Here is a 21,038-nt window from a genome sequence, read left to right as displayed (position 1 = left end):
AGAAGTAAATCTGATGTTTTCTTTGGTCAAAGCTATTGCCCAGATTTACCTTTCCTCTTTTTCCCGCTTTCCGTCGTTTCTGTTTTTGGTGCTTGATGTTCAAGACAAAGGGGTGACGATGTCATATTGTCATCATGGCGTTGCGTGGAAATGCCATCAAACCACGATGGCATCGTGAGACTGACGCCGTTTGCCCCCCTTGGCTTCGTTCTAAATCTGACAATTATTCAGTTGTACATTTGCTGCTCGAGGGGCAATATTCACTGGAGGGGCAAGCCGAATTACACCAGGCAGGTTGATGTTTGCCCCCGGCAAACGGGGCCCCTCTTGCTTATCATGGTGTAATCGGTTCTTCTAGCCTTTGCATCTCGTGGATGAAAGAGATGCACCGGAATGCCTCAGGGATGTATCGTTTGCGGCTGCGCGGGTGACCGGTTTCTAAAATCAGCACAAGGCCAATTCGGGGTCGAGATATCCGCTGTTGGGAAATGTGATCACCCCGCAATATTCGAAAATGGCCTCCTGTTGCTGATGCAAATACTGATCGTTGCTCTGAGGGGTCAGCTCGTAAAAATCGAAAGCGGCCTCCTGCTCCTCATCAAAATACTGGCCGTTGCTGCGAGGGGTCAGCGGCTGGTAAAGGTTTAAAGTGACCTCATGCTGCTGCTGCTGATCAAGATCTTGGGGACTGCTCTGAAATAGCAGTGTGTCTGAGGTGGAGGAAGCGTCCTGCTGTTCCTGCTGCTGATTCTTCCGCTTCTTCTGGCGGCTTGGCCGCGGGCGCATCGTCCGCGAAGCGCTCTGAACTGGTGAGGCTGCAACGGCGGGAATCCCGGCTTGACCCCGACGTCGTTGCGGTGTTTTTGTAGGCGTTGCCAGGCCTGTGGTAGCTTTCTAAGCTCCATCGGCGGCGTCGCCTGTGGCGGCAGCGTCATGCTGGTTATGACGACCTTCGTGTGCAATCATGTCCTCGTACTCGACGATCTGCAGTGCCAGCTGTTTGGTAGTCAGCTCAATCTTGAGCAGCTGGCGTTGTTTCCTGTCCGCGTTGCGCAGCTCCTGCAGTGAGCGCTCGAGGGTAAGGCGCACGGCTGCATCCTGGGTGGTGCCGCCGCTGTGGTTCATGTTGCCATTCATGGCTGACGAGTTGAAGTTCATCGTGCCAGGTAGGCCGTTGTGTGACTGGGGCGCTAGGTTTAAAGGAGAAGCGACGCCATATGTGTCGTGAGGTGAAGGTGCACTAGGCGTTTGCATTGAATGACTGCCGGGGTGCTGTTGTGTAGTATGTATAGAGCTAGAAGGTCCTTGACCGGTCCGTGTCTCTGCAAACGATATGTGTCAATATCAGATTCTCATCACTTGGTCCCCTCACCTGACTAAGGCATCGATTTCTAAGTACAAAATGAGGGTCACCCACCGTGAAAAGAGCATCTGGCTCCGGAAGCGTTGAACCAACAATTGGCGCAGGCACCACACATCTGCCCCTCAACAACCACGCAGCTGTGCCAAGGGCCGTGGCCCTTTCTGCAGTTCTTGCACGGCGACACCGCCTCGACACCCGCTATGTGCGCAAACAGAGCCTCGACGTTGCTGCGCCTCTGGAGGTTCAACATTTGCTCCGGCCGCCGCTGTTGAGCGGGGCGCATACCAGGTTCCTTATACAAGCGCTTTGCTAATGCGGATTCTATCTTGTAGTCAGTGTAGCCCGAAACGCGCGCCATGTCCCCTGTCGAGCGCATCGACGCATCGAAATTATTAATATCATGATGCTGATGATGCGCTACGGATGCCGCATCTACAGACTGGTGGTCCGGCGGGCTGTCTGCGGGCGGGGAATCATAGGCAGCACCGCCGTCGTCCAGAAGGCTTGAGTTGCCATCCAGGAGGCTTCCATCGGCGCCGCTCAAATCCATGCTTTGGGTAATTTGAGTGTCCACGTCGGTTGGAACCTTTGCAACGGAAGGGTCGTGTAGCGCAGTGTGGTCGGGCTTGTGGTTGTCATCGGTCTCGGGCAGGTCCAGGCCTACTATTGAATGGTGGTGGTCTTCATGTAAGTCGTGGGGGTGTGCGTGTGTGTGGGAATTTGGATCATCTAGGCCTGCGCCGGCGAGCGGATCGTGGTGGATGGCCAAGTGGTGCTGGTGTTGGCTCTGCAGTTGGGGATGATGGAGCTGGAGGTGTTCCGTGTCATCGCCGGGTGCGCCCAGCGAATGGTGAATGCCCGTGTTGGCCTGGTTCGTCTGGTGCTGTTGCTCGAGCACGGCAGCGGTAAGCAGCTGCTGTTGGTGGTTCTGATTCTGTCTTCGTGCGGCCACAGAGGACTGGGGTTTCGTTACTTTGTTCTGGGCACTCAGTCCGCCTCGGGCGGGGCGGACAAGACCACTCATGCCGGCCTCGAACCTGGCCGTCCACGGTTCGACCGCTGGTGCTCTGGTCCTTTCGAATTGAGTTGCCCCCCGCCGTCAGTCCGTCCGTCCGCCGCCGTGGCTCCCAGTGTTACAGACTTCCTTCCAATGGGAACTGAGCAAATTCAATTCAACCCCCCCCGAGAAAAGATCTCGAGTCGCAAATACAGAAATGAGGTCACGTTTACTGCAAGCCAGCACCCTGGATCTGCAATCGGAAACGGGTAGGTGCTGTTGATTGCTGCTGATAGGATGAATGCGAAAACCAGCTGTTGTCAGCTGTCTCTCCAGGTGATGTCGGAGGCGACTGACTGACGTGACATGGAGGGACGGGGCAGCGCAGGAGTGCTAAATTCAGTCGCGCTCACGATTTGATGGAGCCAATGCAATGTGGGGGCCCGACCGGCAGTACAGTACCTTATCTAGACGCAAGGTACCCACCGGCTAAGGGCGTTAGGGTCTTGGTCCGTGCAGTCCATCTTTGCCTTTGCCGTACGTAAGCGAATTGAGAGCCCACACGGAATTTTCAACGTCACTTCATCCGTTTGACCCCTTGATGTGATTGTATTTCGGATTCAGGGGCACTATACCGACGCAGCAACACACCCGCAAACATTCATGTCAATGTTTTGTGACGACCCGGAATGTTCAAAAAGTTCTTTGGCGTGAGGCAACAGCCGCAAGTATCCAGTTCTGGCTCCAGGCTCCCACAATCCATCCTCACATATGGGGTGTGTGGTGTGAACCTTGTCGCGAGATTCCTGTTTCCAAGAAAATACAGATGGCCATATATTCATATATGTTAACCACATTTTCTGGCACTATACTACCACTGGGTACAGAATTCTGAAATCCAATGGCCTCTGTACACTAGGGGGCACGTAGGGAGTATATTGTGATATCAAGCCCATGACTATGCATATACCACCCAGTCTCGGAATTCCTCAAGACAGTTTGTATACTCGATCATCTTTAAACACTATCACTATCTCGCTTTGGTCTCCTGCGTTCCAACTCATTCACTCTACCACATCTCACTCCGCTTATTAATAGTATGGTCCAGAAGCTTACATTGTATGGTCTAGGTGCTCAGAAGATTCCTCCCGCTTGATAGAATCTCTACTTTGCAGTCATGCCAACTGCGTTGTCTGATATTGGCGAGGCTTAGCCAACAGGTATAGACTTTGATACATACGCCTCTTGGTCCTTGCCCCCAGAGCGGATATCACTATATCTCTGGCCATTTACCTACTCAGTCGCCCAAAGCTGTCAAGAGAAGGAAGAGGACGGGTCTTCAGGGGTACACTCTCAAAGTCACAAACGCCCGTTTGTTGCGAGCATGATGGTGACCTGGCCCGTGTGCCGACCCAAGCCACTCAGGGGGCATCTGCCCGCCAGAGAAACGTTACCGGTGCCAGCCGTCACCGCCCAAAGTCTGATGACTCCCCAGACTGTCTCCTGGCATCCTGGGACCTTTATAAACCCCGACTTCGAGCTGGCCGTCAATTGGGAGCGGGCCCAGTGGTGTAGGTGTTTGAGTGTCTGGAGACGTCCAGCCTCATTCTACCTGGAGGTCAGAAGTTCGATTCCCCTCGGGGAATTGAACTTCTGCACCTCAGCACCCGAACCCCGGGTAAAACTCAAGTGGGTTTTCGTAGCTAGAGTGAGCCGTCCGATGGAGGCACTCTAGTGAGCTTTTTGGGGGTTTCTTCCCTTTTGCTTGCTCCGGAAGGTGTTGGGTGCGTTTTTGATATCTGTGCAAGCTTCCTAACTGGCTGTTGATAGTGACATTTGCGACAGAAAATATTTTCCGAATTCCCATAAGACTTCTAATACATCCATCGCTCATGCTTTGCCCAGTGTCCTCTGTTCTATTGCCCTAGAGTGCGCTACTTGTTTGACTTGGGCCGTCAGCTTCAACTCACCCATTGCTCACCTGCGGGTGCGAGACCTGGTCTACAATTTTTTGTTTGCTCGCAGTTCCCCCACCCAATTCTCCTTCTCCTCCTCCTTCTGTCACCAGTCTGCCTGGCGCTTTCAAGCTTGCCGGTCATCATTGGGGTTTCGGCCAAATTCTACACCACCAGCACAAGACTGCAAATTATCCTCGGTCATTTTATCTTACACATCTATCATTATCGTTGACTTGTGTTATTTTCTTTGTTTGTCTATCAGTGAAAGTTTTGTTCTTCCCCATCTTTCTTCAAGGATCGCGGTATACGTCCTTTGACCGTGGATGGTCCTACTCCCGACACCAATTACTCACCGTCTCTTCCGCTGTTGCTTCACCTCTTCCCACATGATAAGGAGAAGGCTTTGAGCAATCAAGGCCAAGTCCCTTCGTTCCAAGTACCTGCTTCCGTTCAGATTGACTGGTTCGCTAAGCTGTAATTCCAGTTTGCTTCATTCCTTGGAGCAAAATGACAAAGCTCTTAGTCTGATAGACTTCGGGATGCCGCCCCGTACCCTCCATCGATCCGACCAATGGACACGCTCTGGTCGATTCTGATTTCGGAGGTGGCTCTTGAGACCCATCGCCGTCGTCGGCAGGTCAAAGTAATCATCGCGGTCGTGGATGATGAGAAAGGAACGGCGACGTGTCTTCAGCTTTATAACCAAGCTCCAGGGTCGCTGGTTCCGGCCGACCAGATCGTTCGACACCAAAGAATAGCCATCATAAAAGAACCATTCCTCAGGAGAGCAGGCACGGATTGCTTGTACAGCATCAGAGTTGATCACTTCAGTGACATCGTTTGGTTGGACGATGATGACCATCGAATTCCGCCAAAGTGGAAAGGCTTAGAACCCTTGGCAGAATTGACAGTGAGTCCACGAGGGCCCGGGGAATACTGGCGTGGAAAAGAATAACTGGATTGAGGCCGAGCGCCTGTCAGTATATCATGTCTGCTTCGTACGTTGTCTATTATACGTCAAATTGTACACTAATATTTGTTCAACTTCGCACTATGGCTATCAAAAATGCTCAGACCATCGAGGAGTATCAGCTCGCTCATCTCGACCGAAACCCTTGTCAACATAACACTTCGGCGCCTCGAAGCCGCGCTCGAAGATGCAGCCCTTGGCAGCGGCAATGAAACGACAATGGCGGATACAAACTGTCCGTCCGAGAAGGGAATTTTCCGTTGGGCTAGGGCGCTGTACGAGCTGAAACAATATGGCTCCTGTCTAGAAGCACTCGAGAAGCTTACGAAGGCATAAACTATACCAGGCTAGCAGGACCTGAGATAATGAAGACTAAGAAGCGACTCGAGGAACAAAAGACCGGGATTTACGACTATCGCAGTATGTATACGCAAGCCAAGCTCACACCGCCCATCATTGACTGTGCGACGTTTGTCGGACCTGTAGAAGTGCGCCGGGCTGCGACAGAGGTCTTTTTGTGACCGAGAAAGCTACCGCTGGCCAGCCATAGATATAGCTACCATGTTGGCAGGAGGCAAAGGCCTCTACGGGGGCCGCGGCATCTGGCTCATCGTGTCTGTTTTGAACAGTGATCGCAGCGGCAATTGCTTTCCCTCACTCACCGGCAACATGCTCACCTTCCGAGCAACAAGGGCCAAAGAACCTGATACAGAGCTCCGGTATCCCTACCTCTGCTCGCCCTCGCCCGGGGAAACACATGACGAACGCCAAGACCGATTCAAAAACTGGGGCTTCCAGTTCGGCTGTGAGCTATGCGTCGAGCTCTTGCGCACGCCGGCCGAGGCGATCAGGGAGCGCAATGAGATCTTCTTGCAGGCCACCGGGCAGATCACTGGGCCTACGCCAGGACTTGAGCAGTTAGACGAGGAACTCATCGCCTCATATCATGGCAATGACCAGGCGCATTATCGTTCCTTTCTTGATCTGGGAGTACCTACAACCACAGCAGCCGGTCGCCACCTAAGCGTGGGAGAACCTCTCGAAGCAATGGCCAAGGCATCAATGGTTCTTAGGGCCCTTTGATACAACATCGATGTGAAAGCACCACAATTCAATCCGCGTCGACCGGCACGGCTGGAACTAAAGAGTTGGGACATCTTCCCCGAGTGTGCCATTATGGCGTTTGTAGCACTCATGCGGGCCTGCGTGTTAGTGGCTCCTGAGTTATGTGATGTGATTGAGAAGCAAGTCGAGGTGATATATAAAGTGCTCATTGGTGAGACTGTGCCGTTCAAAAGAAAACATGGCCGACGATTGTAAGATCTGACCATGTGGTTAATGGAACCGTAAGCCGCTAGGAGATCGTTATTTTTTTCTCTTTTGTCTCTTTCCCATAATCCAGATATTCTGGATCTTTTTGACATTGGAGACCTACAGGGGAGGGGTGCTTTGCTCAGCCTGGCCATAATAAACGTTGTCGTGAACAACGCAAATATGGATCGAGGTTTTACTCTTTTTTGAAGAACTGATATGAACACAAAAATGGAGTACGAAACGGTGGGTGCTATCAGGGCAGATTATAGAACGACTAAGCTATCATTGGCCCCTGAAAGCCGGAAGGATGATAATGGGAGAAGGTCCCGAAGACCAGACCGTACGGTGGGCGAAAGCATATGATAGACGAGACTCCACCAAAAAATTGTCTTTTTGAAATCACTGACCCTGGGTAAATGCAAAGACTGAATGAGGGTTGTTTTTATTGAGACGTAACAAGCTAGACCAACTGCCTCAATTCCTTGCCCCCATCATTTGATTCCATTGCTGTGCAAACTCCCTCATACCACCCTCGCCTGCAGCACTAGCATCCACCACCTCCTTGGGTAGCTTGTGAGCAGAGTACTGCGATGAGAGGAAGTTTGACTCGATCGGGTCGTCCTTGCTAACGAGCCGCAACTCCGGCTCAAAGTCGTCCTCATCCTCGTCATCATCCGTAGTCTCGTCCGTCTCGCTCGGAGCCTCCAAGCCCGGCGCGCCAACACCAACTTCACCACTCGTCCCCAGAACCGGTCTCGGCACCCGCAGATCCAAGAGCTCCTCCCAATCAAACAGCAACGAGTCGGTCCTCGGGGCCCAGGGGTTGATGTCGATCAGCCTCGCCCTGGACAGCCTGCAGTCGGTCTCATCGTCGTCGTCATCGTCACCCTCGGGGATATACACGTCAAATACAAAAGAGCCGTCCGGGAAGGTGAAGCGGAGGATCTTGTTGAAGAGCTCCCTCACACGGGCAATGATGGCGGGCCGCAGACCGTCGAGGAAGTCGTAGTTCTTGAGGTCGCGCTGGGAGATGGCCACCAGGTTCCTCTGCTTGACGAAGCAGCGGAACTCGAGCGAGGGCTGCGGCTTGAAATATGGGCGCAGGACTAACACGGGCTGGAAGCCTAGTGTGGAGGTGCTTGATGCTGCATCGCTACCCTGGCTAGGTTGCTGCTGTAATGCTGTCGCGCAGCCGTCAAAGGCGTGCTCGAGGTCATGGCTGATGAAACTCGAGCTCTTTAGCAACAGGTACACGTCGTCTGGAGTCGTGCAGCGCATCGTGTTCTTGTCCAACATGATCCAGGTGGCGTCTTTGGGCGACGACCAGTTCAGCTTGGGGACTACCTCCCCACCGAGCTGTTTAATCTCGTCCTTGATTTTCTGGTGCAGCCCCGGGAATCTGCGATTTGGAGGAAGCTTTGCAGGGGTTTGTTGATCCCTCTCGTCGTCGTCAGAATCCGTGTCTGCTTCTCCCTGGTCCTGTCCTGGCTCTGGCTGGGGCGCCTTGAAGACGCCTGTAGGGATCGAAGGTTCCCAGTCATCCTCGCCGTCCTCAGCTTCATCCGCCAGAGTTATGCCGTCTTCTCGGAGATAGTCGACAAACTCTGGCGAGAGCTTGATGATGCGAGACTTGAGACATGAGGTGCGGTACTTGGGGAACCAGGCATCATAAGAGCAATTCAGAATGTGATCCCTAGTGACAGGTGGGAATTGGATAGAGGCCTGCTCTGTAGTCGTCACATCTGTGGACTGCGGAAGTGCAGTAACACTATCAAATGCAGGCATTTTAAGGTTTGAATGTTGTTATGTTGTTCAGTATTTTCAAATCTTGCCTACGCTTCTTATATGTCGCAAGACACAAGCGCGACTTGGAAATTGATAAAGCCTGTGAGGGGTATTCAGGAACGAATATCAACAATGGGAGTCTGGGTGAGAAGAGTTATGTTCTGAGTCACCAAATCCAGGGCGACAATAACAAAAGATTGATCCAGAATTTGCTCGGCCCTCCTGCATATGGAATAAACCAAAGCATCAAATATCAGTCATACATGGTGCTAGTCATCATGTCAATATGCAGGCAAAAAAAGCAAGTGACCCCGCAATGCGCCGCCTTCGTGGATGGAAAGCGCTTGCAAGAATGGGTGGATCCTGCAAGTGCAGCGATCTAATCGGCATGCTTAAACTTCAACTCCACCACAACGCGGCCCTGAATCTACATAGCGTCACCTCGAGGATTTTTATTCCCAATTTCTTTGCAAGCAGACTGACCTCTTCTGCTCCTATATCTCGTACTACCTTCTTTACCTACCGACCCAACTTCTTACCTAGACGGCTCGGAAAGAACATTATTCGACTTCCCGCAACGCGCAAGGCTCTTCTCAATAACCAAACTCTCATCACTCTTTTCCCCCACACCGCAAACAAACCATGTCGGACAACGTCGGCCTCTCGACGCCCAGGGGCAGCGGCACCTCCGGCTACGTCCAGCGCAACCTGGCACAGATGAGGCCGCGCGACTCGGCCGCCCCGTACCCTCCCCGCGGTGACGTCGACAGCCTCCGCCACCGGCAGCGCCAGCCCGACAAGGGCATCCTCGAGCACGACCGGAAGCGTGAGATCGAAGTCAAGGTCTTTGAGCTGCGCGACAAGCTCGAAGAGGAAGAGTATGTTCTCTCCCTACCTCAAGCTGCGCTCGATTGATTGCTGACGAATAAAACAGAGTCGACGAGGAAGAAATCGAAATACAATGCGAACAGCTGCGCGAAAGACTCACCGAAGAAGCCCGCCGGGGCGGCGGCGGTGCGGCGCGCAGGGACCTCAAGATGCACAAGGTCCACGACCTGGCCGACGCCAAGATCAAAGAGAGCGAACGTCTTAGGCGAGCGCTCAAAATCAGCAAGAACTACGAGGAGGGAGGCCACTGGAAGAAGCAGGAGGAGAGGCTCAGGAAGGCGCTTGACGAGGACGCGCGGGCGCCCAGTGGTAGCAGGGAGGCCGAGGGTGGTCCTTGAATGGAAGAGCTGAAATCTTTTCGTATCCCCTCTGGTGTTTTTTTGTTAAGCGTATACTGCTGTTGGCTTTCGCTGCTCGGGGTCTCTACTTTTACATCCTGGTTCTTTTCACGTCATTTATATAGCGAGGCGTTGGGGCTTGTTTTGTCATACTTTCTGTGCTCAGATCCATGCTATATTGTAGCACATTTGAACAAATACTACTCGAATGGCCACATGGTCTCGATGTTAGTATTGAAAACTGTGCTGTAGATCTGGATACTCACTCCGGCCTGCCCTGGTGATATTATTGGCGCTCAAGTATGTGCCGGTCAAACAACCTGGCTACACGAGATGTCTCAAGACCTACGCGCACCGCACAAAGGTTATGCAGATACTGGAAAGAACAGGGACTCTGAATAACATGTATGGCTGACATTCTGATTCTCATTTTCCGGTGCCCTTTGCCACAAGATATTAGTCCTTGTCTCCATTGTGTCTCGATCCGTTCTGGCTGATGGACCCGCCAATATTCACCTCCCCGCAAGAACAGACATGGCCAAGTCGAGATGCCGATTTGGTCTCGGGAAGCCTACGCCGCCACCCGCCCCCGTATTACTTCATCTGAATTCACCAGTCTGTCCAAAGCCAACCCACCAATCCTGGGAGCATGATGAAGTAATAGCAGTCGACTCCTGAAGATCGGACGCCACGGTGAATCAAGAGATTCCTTCAAACTGGTTCTCCATTCAAGTCTAGCAGACTACTCTGGAAGTCAGCACCTGGAAGCGATTTTCTTTCCTTCATTTTGAGCGTTTGTGCTCCCCTTCTTTTTACCGGCCCGTTTTCCGTTCCGGCTCAACTTGCTTGAAGCAAACCTCTAGGAACCAGCCCTCAATGCGCCAGTATGATCTGCTACGGACAGAATCGCTTCGTCCTGTACACTCTCTAGCCTCCAAAACGCCGAACAAAGCGTGACCCCACGCTGAAGTATCGTCGTGTTATATATATCCAAAGGTATCTCAACGTAATATCATTTCACATGTCTCGAATGGTCCTTTTCGTGAATGGGTTCACCCAGGTCACACCCGACCCGTGTTGTATAGTCGTTTGCCTATTCTGAGCGCCCCTCTCTCATTAAGACCATCGCGCGGCCTAGAGTAGAGGCGGAGGCCGCGCATGTTTTACCAGCCCACCACCAGTCTGGTGGTTTGGCGACGTAAAATATCGCCGCGTTTCAGCGCACGGCAAATTGCGTCGGGCCGCTCACAGGAACCCAGACTCGGCGAGAACCCTTTTGTTACACACATGCTTGTCAATAACAGTTGCCCACTAGTCAATGAAAACTCGGGTGCCAAGTAAAATACTCACCTCACTATCTTCTCATCCTCGCGCTCACGTGGCTCAACTTGCAGACTCTTGTCATACATCTCATGCACATCGCCAGCGGCTGACATGTTACTCAAGATGTAGTCTTGGAGTTCGTTGACTGGTTGCAACGAGTATACCACAGCCTGGTATTGTTGAATATCGCGAATGACCTCTGCTGTCTTGGCCCGCTTGGCAAAGTTGATGAGGTTTGTCTTCTTGATAATGGATGGTATACCATCCTCGATGAAGGTGAGATCCGTAAGATATACGCCTGCAGCGCTCAACAGGTTAGTAAATATTCAAAGCACAAACGACAAACAAAGTCCGTACCGAAGAAGGGGATACATGGAGGATTTGAGGCATGCAACGCCTCTCTGTACTCTCCAAAATTCTTGGTGCTAGCCATCAACTTGCGCATGCTCTCCAGTGTGGACTGCGCCTTTGCTGGGACAATGTCCCAAGTCCTCTTGAGTCGAGCGATCGGCGCGGTGCCGAGAGCCGAGATGATGGAAGTCAGAGTTGAGAAGTTGTTGAGAGAGCGACAACGCTGATAGATTTAAAATGGTTAGCATAAGGGATTGTAGTGTAAAACAAGGGTCGACATATCAAGGCTGAGCTTTGAACTTACATCTGCTACGGCCACAAAGTGGCGAATGACAACAACTCGCTTTTTGACATCCGACTGAGCCAAAATCATCTCGGCCACCCAATTCGTCATCTGGTTTGAGTGCAAAATGAGAGCCTTAACATTTGGCGCCGGCTCCGGCTCTCCTTCGCCCTGTTTCTTTTGCCAGGTCTTGTTCAAGCACTCCGTAGGCTTGATCTTGGCATATAGCCTTGATTCGATTATCGTAAGCTGGCGGGCAAACTCTATTACATCGATGTCGAGAAACTTGAGCTTCTTCATGTTCTTGGGCATGATTGGCGTTGGTGTCGGCAGGTTGGAGTTTTGTACCATGCGTCTGGCCGACACGTCCTTTCCGGTTAAGCGTTGATCCAGCAGTGCCATCAGTTGTGGCGATCCAGGCGTTTCTGTTGACTTCACAGTGTCTCTGGCAAACGTGTAGACGTCCCGAATCAACTGCTTCGTCTCTTCCAGACTCGAATCTTCCATCCAGAAATTTTCAAACCAGCTCTTCAAAATATTGACTACACGGAAACGGATCAGCTTTTGTTTCCTGTCCCTCCAGACATCATAGTCCTGCTGGTTGAGTCCCTCCGGAGGCTGGATCCCGAATCGCTTGACCAGGAGCTCAAAGAGCTCACGTGCTGTCGTGAATGAACGGTACGTAAGTAAGAAGGTATTGTTGAAGCTGGAATCCAGCTTGTCGTGACGTGTAAGCTGCTCAACCAACGCCAAAAGCGTGCCACCCTTGACCGTTGGCGGTTGGGTCTTGGTCTCCCACTGGATGTCATCCTCATAGCTGAGTTTGAGGAATTCGGGCGTCTCATCAACCGGTGGAGGTTGAGGTGATGGGTCCTCTCCAAATATCCTTTCAAGTTTAGAATGCCCACCAATCTTGCGGAATTTGTTGTTTGGCGCAATAAGGTCTGCACCATCAACCGACACGGATTGCGCATACCCAGGGCGCTGAGGAGCGCTGATTCCTCTGCTCTCTGTTCGCAGGTGTCCGCTGGGCTGGTATGGCATCGTCTCCGTTCTCTGGAGCGGTTGGCGCACAAATGGTTCTTCGCGCACGCGAGGCTCGACTTGCTGCTGCATGTTGAACTGCACTTGCTCTGAGAGTAGCTGTAAAGAGAATCCCACGTGGGATGAATTTGTCTCCAGAGTCCTCCCACACTGCCTTACGTACTCGAGACGGTTCTCAAGCGATTCCCCCCGCACTTCTGACCACTCGTCTGAGAGCGGACCTGATACAGCCTGGCATCCAAGGATAAGGTCTGAAATGTTGTCGTAAAGGCTCTGTTTGTTTACGCTGAAGTCGGCCAGCTGTGGGGTTTGAAATGTGTTCCCAAGAGATGACAAGTCGATGGACTCGATCATGGCGACCCAAGGTTTGAAGGTGTCCAGAACTCTACTTCCCGCCAAGCAGACATTATTGCCGATAACCTCATGACGGTAGGGCGAAATGACCTTGTCAGGTAGGATTAGGCTCTTGTCAAGCTCCCTGATACTGGAGACAAGTAATCTCTTGAGCTCATCTAATCTTTCAAGCAGCTTGCCATCGAGCACAGCTGTGGGCTCGACAACGCCCTCCTCATCTTCTAGGAAATTGGAAGTTATGGGATCGCGACCAGCGAGACCGTTATTCTGCCAGCTGCCACCAGTGGTACTTCCGATAACGAAGCCAGGGAAGAGTCGGGGAATTTCCTCGCCTCTTTGCTGTCTGGCAACTTCAACATAGCTGAACACACCGAGCAGGACCCCATCGGCTTCTGACAAGCATTTCTGTACGGACTCCTGGTTCGGCCAGTCCGCGGCGGCAATGTGTGATGATATGACAAGTTTTGAGAACTTGGACATCATGTCACGAAAGTGCGGATACAAGGCTTTGTTTGTTGAAATAATAGAAGGCTGACCCGAGTGGTTGTCTGTTGTTCCAGAACCTGCAGCCAGGAGCAGCCTGAGATGGTCTGATATATCCTCTGCTCGGGCGACATACTCGGATCGGCTGCCGTGTTGGATTGCTTCGCGATATCGTTCTATAGAGCGCTTCATGTTGTTCACCAAGCGGCTCCAGGTAAGGGGAGGTGTGCTACCATCATCAAAGAAAGAGCGGGGTATGGTGGCAGCGCTGGGGAGATTGAAGGTGGTAAAAGAGGTAGCAGATGCGATCATTGGTGTCTGGTTCATGGCTTGGGTAGCACCAAATGTGTCGCCGCGAGTTCGAGTAATCGGGTGTTGTCCGTTCATAGAGTCCATCGAGATGGATGGCGATAGCGTATCCTTCAGATGAGGCGCGCGGTTATTCGACTGCGACAGGAAAGCATTTAAACGATTAGTACGATCCATTTGAGTATTCAACAGAGTAAAAGACGGCCAGCAAAATCTTGATGACGCGGCGCAACATAAACTGGGCCAACACCATGGTGTGCGTATACAGAAGAGGGAGCCTTACCCCGAGAGTCTGCGATGCCATCATGATAGACTCGCCGTCCAACTCGGAAGCGGAATTCGCATCGGAATCCTCATCTTCGTCCTGTGTAAGACCCCTTGCCATCATCTCCGGAGGCGGCCGTGTCCTATCTGGAAGGTTTACATTCATCCGATCGCGGGGTCCAGATTCGTTCATCGATGTGGGTGATTCCAAGGGCAGCTCTACACTAGTCTGACCAGTCATGGTGTTGTAGTAAAATAATCGGCCATCGGATGTCGCTTGTGGTATCCAGAAATCTGCGCCAGATTTGCTGTCGGAATCTGGCTGTTCCATCGGCAGACCACCAGCCAGGTCCTGGTCGTCATCATCCTCCTCTTCGTCGTCGAAGCCATTCTCGTAGTCATCCTCCTCAGGGTCCTCCTCAACCGAGTCGATGAATCCATTCGGCTCGGGTTCGGGTACATCGTTTATAATCTCACAATAGTTGCTGGGGAACCAGCCGCGAACGCCATTGATAACGCCATCCCACCAGCCGCTCTCGAGCTGCGTGATAACCTGAATGACATCGCCTTCGTGAAAGCTGAGACTGGTCCGGTCATCGGCTTCGTAGTCGTAGAGGGCGCGTACGTACATAGCACCGGGCGGTGCCGTGCCCACGATCCCATTCATCAGCGTAGACGAGGTCGACGTGTATGCGGCAAGGTAGGGGTCCTCCCGTGGGGTGGAGCCGGCGGCTGTTGTTGGATCGTGGCGATTCGGGGCGATTGAGGAAGCAGAGTTCTGAGCCTGACCAAGAGCCGACACAACCGTCTGTGTCATGAGCATCCTGGTCCCTTTTTGGGGAGGTCAGCGGGAGTGAAGACTAGGGCATGTCCCACGCGTCTAGCTAGAGGACATCACCCCTATGTCCCGAAATTTTCATGTAACCGTGGGGCGTAGATTGGCCGTCGACGGCGCGGCGAGAGTTTTCTGTTGGGTTGCAAGTTGACAAGTGGGTGTTGGAAAGTCGAGTCCACTTTGGACGCAATCACGTTCGAACGCGATCCCGCGCTGTGATCGTTGGAGTGTCCTTGAGGGGGGTTGGTGGTTCGAGCGACAATCCCGGGGGTGGTTTAGGGAATGCAGATTGTCTGGCCGAAGAAAAGGGGCGGCGACCACGGGGCTTATTTTTTTTGGGCGGGCGATCTCTGGGTGGTTGTGGTGGTGGTGGGTGGGTATTTCGTTGCAGCAAAATGCGGCGGGCGTGCTGCAGGGCGACTACTGCACCAATCGTGGATGGTAGCGAATTGAGACGAAAAGCTGCACAGGGCCCGCCTAGGCTAGGTACCTAAGGCGAGCTGTATGACAGGCGGGAGCGAGGGTGCCAACAACGTGGTGGTCAGTTTACTCTAGTTCTAGGTCCAATGAGACTGATGTTTTTTTTTTTTTTGAGGGCTGAATTGAGTCGATCAGACTATTGAAAAAGCCATCGATGCCAGGCAAGGGAGGGGAAGAAACAATATCAATAATAATAATGTTGAAAAACAAGAAATAAATGAAGCGTGGAGGAAGTTGATTTATCACGACTGACAGGTAGGTGGACGGACTCATTCAGATGCATTGGAATGATATCTTACTCGTACCCCACCATCGCTTGCCAGTCACGCACCTTGTCCCAGGTATTGACGCCGCCGTACAGTAGTTTGACTGATTGCATGATATTCTCTAGCCTAGGTAGGTACCCAGGTTTCCTATTCAATTCGTGTACACCCACCACCTCGTTGAGACGAGCATGGCGGGGAAGTTGCCGCGCATGGACAAGTTTTTATTTATTTATTCTTTTTGAGTGCATACCGTCCATGCCTAACCAGCCTTTTTTCGAGGGTTTTCCTGAACAACAAACGCAGGGGGAATGCCTCAACCCGGCGGGCCAAAAAGGAGGGGTCAGCGACCGAGCGCGTTGTCGGCCCTTATCAACGGGAAGGAAGACATGTGCGGGTGGAACGTTTGACTGAACATCGGACTAAAATGCCACCAAATTGAGTTCAAGCGCGAGCTGCCATCGATTGACTTCCGGGCCGGGTAAGGAGGACAGCAGTACGAAGCGTATTCAGCGAAAGAGTTGATTACTAACATGTACCTATTTAAGGATAAGGTATTCACGAAGGGTATTGCGTGCGTACCAAAAGACAGTTCAGCCAGTTGATATAGTAGTTGGAGTAGGTACCTACCTACTATGTACTTAGCGACCAACAGCCGCGTGGTGTGGTGTGTACACGACCAGCGGCCACTCACATGAACCAAGCGCCTCTCATGCACTACGTTGATCTCGCCTATCACGATCATGCTCATGCTTTCCCGTAGCCTACCCACCAGAGACATTCTCTCACACTTCAAACATCGACCAACCTCTTATGTGCGATTTTTTTTATTGGCGCAAAGCTGCCCACCCTTTATTCCTTCGTAAAGCCAGACGCCCCCCCTCCGGCGAGTCTAGGCAAGTTGGTGTTGGCGTGCCACCCAGCTCGTAAATGCCACGTCCAGTCAGTTTCAACGTTGCGATGGCACGGGAAATGGCGCGGGGCATGCTTTAGAAAATCTATGCCGAGAGACCAAGACAGGACGAACAGACGATTTTGGCCGAGCCCGCTGCTGAATTCAGCCCTCGCCCGAAATAGCGGTTCGTAGGTGCTTGCCATCAAAATAGGTCACCGGCTTGACGATCAATCGCTTCGTTGATACGCGGGAGAAAATGATGCTTTCCGTTGCATCCTCATCTGGGGTGTTGCCAGTTCGCATGTCTAGCCTATTCCCAATGTTGTACCAGCTTACCCTGTAATATCAACCTCACCGTGGTCGCATGGTGTTAACTCAATGATCACCGCGGTAGATAAGTAGGTAAGTAGCTCAGCGTCTACCAAGATTCAGGCATGCTGGCCGGGTGTTCGTAGTACATTTGTTGCCACTAGAATAGTTCGATTTAGGCACGGTGGACACAACGCCGTCTTGTCTGTTCTTCTTCTTTGGTTCTTTCTCGTTCGATTATTTTATGCGAAATTAGCACATTGTCTTGTTGGCTGCTTAACAGCCACACTAGGCGCCTTGGTCTCATGTTTGTTTGGCTATAAAGCAAAGCTACCCGGCCAGAGACAAATATACGGAATCAGAATGGCCGCCCGGGACGCCTTTCCAAGTTGTGTCCCACAGGATCCAAAACGGTAGATGTCTTTGCGCGTTGTTGCGGTCCGACCGCCCCTATTGGTAATTTCTGAGTGGACGGATGAACGGCGGGTTACTCGAGTTTTTGGACGCATCGCATCTTGCAAATTGACTTGACTGCGGGGTACGCGACACGATACGCCAATGGTCGACCAGTGACACACACAGCAGAAGTCGGCTGGTACTGCATGGCATCCGAATTGGTACGGTACTTCACAGGTAGCTAAGGTACGTACTTGCGACGAATGTCGTAACTGGGTGATATCGTCTTGCTAGTTTGCGGTTGGCAGTTGCTGTACCTGCATCGTCTGCAGCTCGCCGCGCGATCGCCTCCTGACAGCCGCGGTGCATAGCATATATGGACTCACTATGACATGCACACATCCAGTAGATCGTCCGACGATTTTGCCCCCCCCCCCTTACTTAAAAGGCTCTGCGGCCAGTCCCATGTCATGCTTGCCACCGATTAAGAATCCACGTGTCAAAAGAAAAAGGATTGAAAGACCACTAGCAGTCTTGGAAGTAATGCAAAGTACATCATGACAAACTTAAACTATTCGTAGAGAGCCGAAAGCCAGCATCCAGATGAGTTGTTAGGCAGCGCAGGCAAGCTGACCAAGATCAGTCGACATCCCTAACTTTGAACAAGCCCCTCGCCTCCCTTCGATCTCATACCAACCATCCCACTCCATCCCACTTTACCGTACCTACCGTACAATTAACGCTGCTGACGTTTTAGTGGCATCAAAGTTCCACGCGGTCCAGACATTTAGACATCCAGACTAGGCATTCCAGTACGAAGTAGCATCAATGCTAGAACAGCTTTCGATTTACGGGCCCCAAGGACTGCCTGGCGCGAGCACTACTGTAAGATGGGATTGAAACCGGTCTGCCGTGGTTCCCATCCTCACGCCCCCTTTCAACTCCTGAGAAGGCCACTTTAAGAACAACCCTTGCACTTTGGCGCCTTCGAGAAGTCTTCTGTTGCATGGTCGCATGGTCGCATGATGGGTGCGGGACTGTCTTCGGTAAGCGCGAGATGGGTATTAGCCCACCCAGAAAGAGCTGAGGGGCAAGAGAGAAATTGGAAACGGACGGAAATAAAAATCCGATGAGAGAAATTCCCAATGGAAGGGCTGGGCGAAGGGGAAAGGAAGGGGTTAAAGCGAGGGGTCAAAGAGCAGTTCGTAATTCTGGTACTGTTGATAGATGGGATCGATCCTGTCACCGCCGTCTCTCCCGCAAAATCCCGGTGGTGACAAGGGCAACGCGACAGACTTGCGTAAAGTACGGGGCAGCCAGCGGGTCAGAAACCTTCAGGTTCGCTGGGACAGCGGAGGCGTGTCCAACGTCTTGCAGATCGTGATGCCGTTGACATCCAGGGGGACCCCATCTCGGAAGAGCAGGCGAAAGCGGCATTGCACTTGTCAATATCGAGGCATCATTCCGCCACATATATGCCCACGAATATATCAGGTTGACGGTCCGAATCCTTCCGATTATTTACTGATAGTCCGCGGTCGCTGTTGAGAGTTATTGAGAGCGCATTGAGCCCCGCTGCGAGGAGTCAACTTGCATCTCGACAAGCTGGCGGTGAGGGGCGGTGAGGATATCATCAGTGACTGCCGTTGCGGTGATGTCTTCACCGCAATGCAAGCACTGCATGCAAGCAACTGCTAGCTGCATGATTTCTCCAGTCTTTGCAGATGCGTAAATCGGAACGCAACAGCCGCTGTAGCGAGACAGCCCACCATGCTGGTCAAGCTTCAATGTTCTCCACCGGGAGGCTGGTGGTGATCCGAAAAGAATCGGTCAAACGGCATAAATCATATCCTCCAGTATCTCTACTACCTAGTAGTACGGCCAAAATATGGCATTAAAATCGCTGACGAGAGGCAAACCAATTTTTCTTCTTTTGTCTTCACTTGGCTTTTCTTTCTTTCTTTCCCTCGGTCTCATTTGTTGTCTTGTTCCCCTGAAAGGCCTGCCTATTGCGCTCGGCTTCGATCTCTCGTTAGGGTTTCGGCTCTACAGCGTACTTGATTACTATTAATTACGTATCTACCTAGCAAAGACGTGGAACATTGGAGAGAGGGACAGACACGCCGGCATCTCATACAGGGGGCGTTACCAATGCGCTGTCATTCATGTGGGAACAAACCCAGCGACGCAGCGTTTTGTATATCCACATGGAAAGTGGGCTGCGAAGGAAACACGCGGGGCCCGGCGTCCGGATGGTCTCCCGCGAGGTGTCCGAGGGAACAGGGGTCAACTGTTGGCCTAGCAATTTCCAGGAGCTGGGTCCGCTTGGATGTGTTAAGAGGGATGATAAAAAAAGCGAAAAAAAAAAATCTAAGCGCGGGAGGGCGCGAACGTCTCCCGGTAAAAAAAAAGGGATGAAAGAAAGCTGACACCGTGCTCGGAAAATTGCATCATCAAACATTTTCTGCCCTGAATTCTATTGCGCAAACATTCAATTGATGATGCAGACCTTGATCCTCAAATACCGTTTGCCCCTCAAAGCTTTGAATGGGTACCTTACTTACTTTACTTTATGTGCCTGTTAGTAGCCACTTTAGTTAGCTTTACAGTAGCTAGCTGCCAGGCTGACCACGCGAGAGCTCTCCCATTCTAGACAAAAGACAAAAAAAAATCATAAAAATCGCGCGGGGCAGCTCTGCGACCCAGCTCTCTGGCAGAAAGGAGCAAGGTCGAGTCAGGCCCGCGACCATGTGGCTAACTTACCTAGCCTTGAATGGAGACGACGGGACGCCGCGGGAAACAGAAGGTCTTCCCGGGTGGATCTAAACCCAAGGAACGGCCATCTGCGAAGGGAGATGGGAAGGGGGGCAGGTCACGACCTCATTACAGCGTTCAAGACGGAAGAGACAAAATCCAATCTCTGTCCGGTAAATTAACGGTCGAATCGACCGGGATGTGTCAGGAAAAGCGCGACGCGACTTGAGATACGGTGTGTATGCATCACAAGCTGGTAAATACACACTGTATAAAACCAAGATCGGCTTCTCAGCGGATGCTTTCGTTTGGGGGATTTTTTATTTTCTATTTAATTTTATTTTTAGCTTGGAAAAATTTTCTCTACCCCTCTATTTCTTTTGCGCGTCGCGTTATCAATGCTGGGCTGTTGTTGGCATCGTGGCGGAAACCCTCTCGAAGCCATTGTGATGTACGCAGGGGAAATGCGAAAGGCTCGTCATCGTTCGCAATTACACGGTGGTTTCATCAGAAGGGATGAACTGGAGGGATGTTCTCGTCGCAAAATGGGCATATGCAATGAGTGCCAGCTTTCTCCAAAGAGCTTGCAGGCCCCTCACTCGTCAAGAGCAAACAAGGTGGACCGGATGCCCCGCTCGATGGCCGTATCTCAAGGAGGGAAGACGTTGCAAACATGGCACCGCCTAATGTCCCGTTTCGGACAGCCAATAAAACATCCTTTTCGTTGGCATTGACCAAGGTGGGTGGGTGGTCGCGGTGTGTGTGGCTGGAGGATGGTCGATAGGTAGGCAATCGACGCGTGGGCGTCGTCCATTGATCGATCGTAGGGCGAGGTTATCGGGGCACTGGTCTGGTGTGTCCTCATCACGAGCCTCACTGGTCAAGTGTAGAGTTGCAGTTTAGTCCCAAGTCTAATGCGGAGAGCATGCAGCACACTTGCGCGAGCTCCTCTGACGACGAAGATCCTCCTCTCCAACTTCAAGCTCTTCCCCTCATTTTCAGAGCTGTCGCTGTTTGGCGGGCGCGTGTCCCGTTCTCCAGGACTGCAACTGTACAGTACGGATGGACCTCGCGACCTTCCC

General features: G+C 52.0%; 8 protein-coding genes across 8 annotated transcripts; 2 read left to right on the top strand and 6 right to left on the bottom strand.

Moving 5' to 3' along the window:
- Window positions 1-444: 444 nt before the first annotated feature.
- On the bottom strand, window positions 445-786 carry MGG_14696 (uncharacterized protein; the record flags this gene model as incomplete). Its single annotated transcript, XM_003718666.1, has 1 exon — window positions 445-786. The coding sequence occupies one exon, from the start codon at window positions 784-786 to the stop codon at window positions 445-447; it is 342 nt and encodes a 113-aa protein (XP_003718714.1).
- A 108-nt stretch (window positions 787-894) lies between these two features.
- Window positions 895-2,387, bottom strand: MGG_00366 (uncharacterized protein; the record flags this gene model as incomplete). The annotated part of the gene is made up of 2 exons (XM_003718665.1): window positions 895-1,322; window positions 1,418-2,387. The coding sequence occupies 2 exons, from the start codon at window positions 2,385-2,387 to the stop codon at window positions 895-897; spliced, it is 1,398 nt and encodes a 465-aa protein (XP_003718713.1).
- Window positions 2,388-3,719: 1,332 nt separating this feature from the next.
- MGG_00367 (uncharacterized protein) lies at window positions 3,720-4,969 on the bottom strand (the record flags this gene model as incomplete). Its single annotated transcript, XM_003718664.1, has 4 exons — window positions 3,720-3,968; window positions 4,331-4,361; window positions 4,672-4,785; window positions 4,872-4,969. 4 exons carry the CDS (start codon window positions 4,967-4,969, stop codon window positions 3,720-3,722), a joined length of 492 nt encoding a protein of 163 aa, XP_003718712.1.
- A 415-nt stretch (window positions 4,970-5,384) lies between these two features.
- MGG_17468 (uncharacterized protein) lies at window positions 5,385-6,443 on the top strand (the record flags this gene model as incomplete). Its single annotated transcript, XM_003718663.1, has 3 exons — window positions 5,385-5,563; window positions 5,635-5,708; window positions 5,839-6,443. 3 exons carry the CDS (start codon window positions 5,385-5,387, stop codon window positions 6,369-6,371), a joined length of 786 nt encoding a protein of 261 aa, XP_003718711.1. The 3' UTR covers window positions 6,372-6,443.
- A 389-nt stretch (window positions 6,444-6,832) lies between these two features.
- MGG_00369 (cell division cycle protein 123) lies at window positions 6,833-8,639 on the bottom strand. Its single transcript, XM_003718662.1, has one exon. The coding sequence runs from the start codon at window positions 8,385-8,387 to the stop codon at window positions 7,077-7,079; it is 1,311 nt and encodes a 436-aa protein (XP_003718710.1). The 5' UTR covers window positions 8,388-8,639; the 3' UTR covers window positions 6,833-7,076.
- A 111-nt stretch (window positions 8,640-8,750) lies between these two features.
- MGG_00370 (pre-mRNA-splicing factor cwc-21) lies at window positions 8,751-10,470 on the top strand. Its single transcript, XM_003718661.1, has 2 exons — window positions 8,751-9,265; window positions 9,322-10,470. The coding sequence occupies exons 1-2, from the start codon at window positions 9,030-9,032 to the stop codon at window positions 9,611-9,613; spliced, it is 528 nt and encodes a 175-aa protein (XP_003718709.1). The 5' UTR covers window positions 8,751-9,029; the 3' UTR covers window positions 9,614-10,470.
- Window positions 9,988-16,180, bottom strand: MGG_00371 (cell division control protein 25). Its single transcript, XM_003718660.1, has 5 exons — window positions 14,044-16,180; window positions 11,592-13,898; window positions 11,294-11,510; window positions 10,964-11,234; window positions 9,988-10,886 (listed from the first exon to the last, which is right to left on the bottom strand). The coding sequence occupies exons 1-5, from the start codon at window positions 14,845-14,847 to the stop codon at window positions 10,859-10,861; spliced, it is 3,627 nt and encodes a 1,208-aa protein (XP_003718708.1). The 5' UTR covers window positions 14,848-16,180; the 3' UTR covers window positions 9,988-10,858.
- Window positions 16,181-16,659: 479 nt separating this feature from the next.
- MGG_17467 (uncharacterized protein) lies at window positions 16,660-16,957 on the bottom strand (the record flags this gene model as incomplete). Its single annotated transcript, XM_003718659.1, has 2 exons — window positions 16,660-16,807; window positions 16,920-16,957. The coding sequence occupies 2 exons, from the start codon at window positions 16,955-16,957 to the stop codon at window positions 16,660-16,662; spliced, it is 186 nt and encodes a 61-aa protein (XP_003718707.1).
- Between the last annotated feature and the right edge of the window lie 4,081 nt (window positions 16,958-21,038).

This window comes from Pyricularia oryzae, chromosome 5, assembly GCF_000002495.2.
Source record: "Pyricularia oryzae 70-15 chromosome 5, whole genome shotgun sequence".
Lineage (NCBI taxonomy): Eukaryota > Fungi > Ascomycota > Sordariomycetes > Magnaporthales > Pyriculariaceae > Pyricularia > Pyricularia oryzae.
Note: the sequence above shows the minus strand (reverse complement) of the source record. Positions and strands in the feature narration are given on the sequence as shown.

What these genes read in the sequence shown, in the direction of transcription:
- MGG_00369 (XM_003718662.1), bottom strand. Translation starts at nt 8,387, where the DNA reads ATGCCTGCATTTGATAGTGTTACTGCACTTCCGCAGTCCACAGATGTG.
- MGG_00370 (XM_003718661.1), top strand. Translation starts at nt 9,030, where the DNA reads ATGTCGGACAACGTCGGCCTCTCGACGCCCAGGGGCAGCGGCACCTCC. An exon ending in GACAAGCTCGAAGAGGAAGA is followed by an intron (nt 9,266 to 9,321) that starts GTATGTTCTCTC and finishes CGAATAAAACAG; the next exon opens with AGTCGACGAGGAAGAAATCG.
- MGG_00371 (XM_003718660.1), bottom strand. Translation starts at nt 14,847, where the DNA reads ATGCTCATGACACAGACGGTTGTGTCGGCTCTTGGTCAGGCTCAGAAC. An exon ending in ACTTTGTGGCCGTAGCAGAT is followed by an intron (nt 11,511 to 11,591) that starts GTAAGTTCAAAG and finishes TAAATCTATCAG; the next exon opens with CGTTGTCGCTCTCTCAACAA. An exon ending in GAGGATGAGAAGATAGTGAG is followed by an intron (nt 10,887 to 10,963) that starts GTGAGTATTTTA and finishes GTGTAACAAAAG; the next exon opens with GGTTCTCGCCGAGTCTGGGT.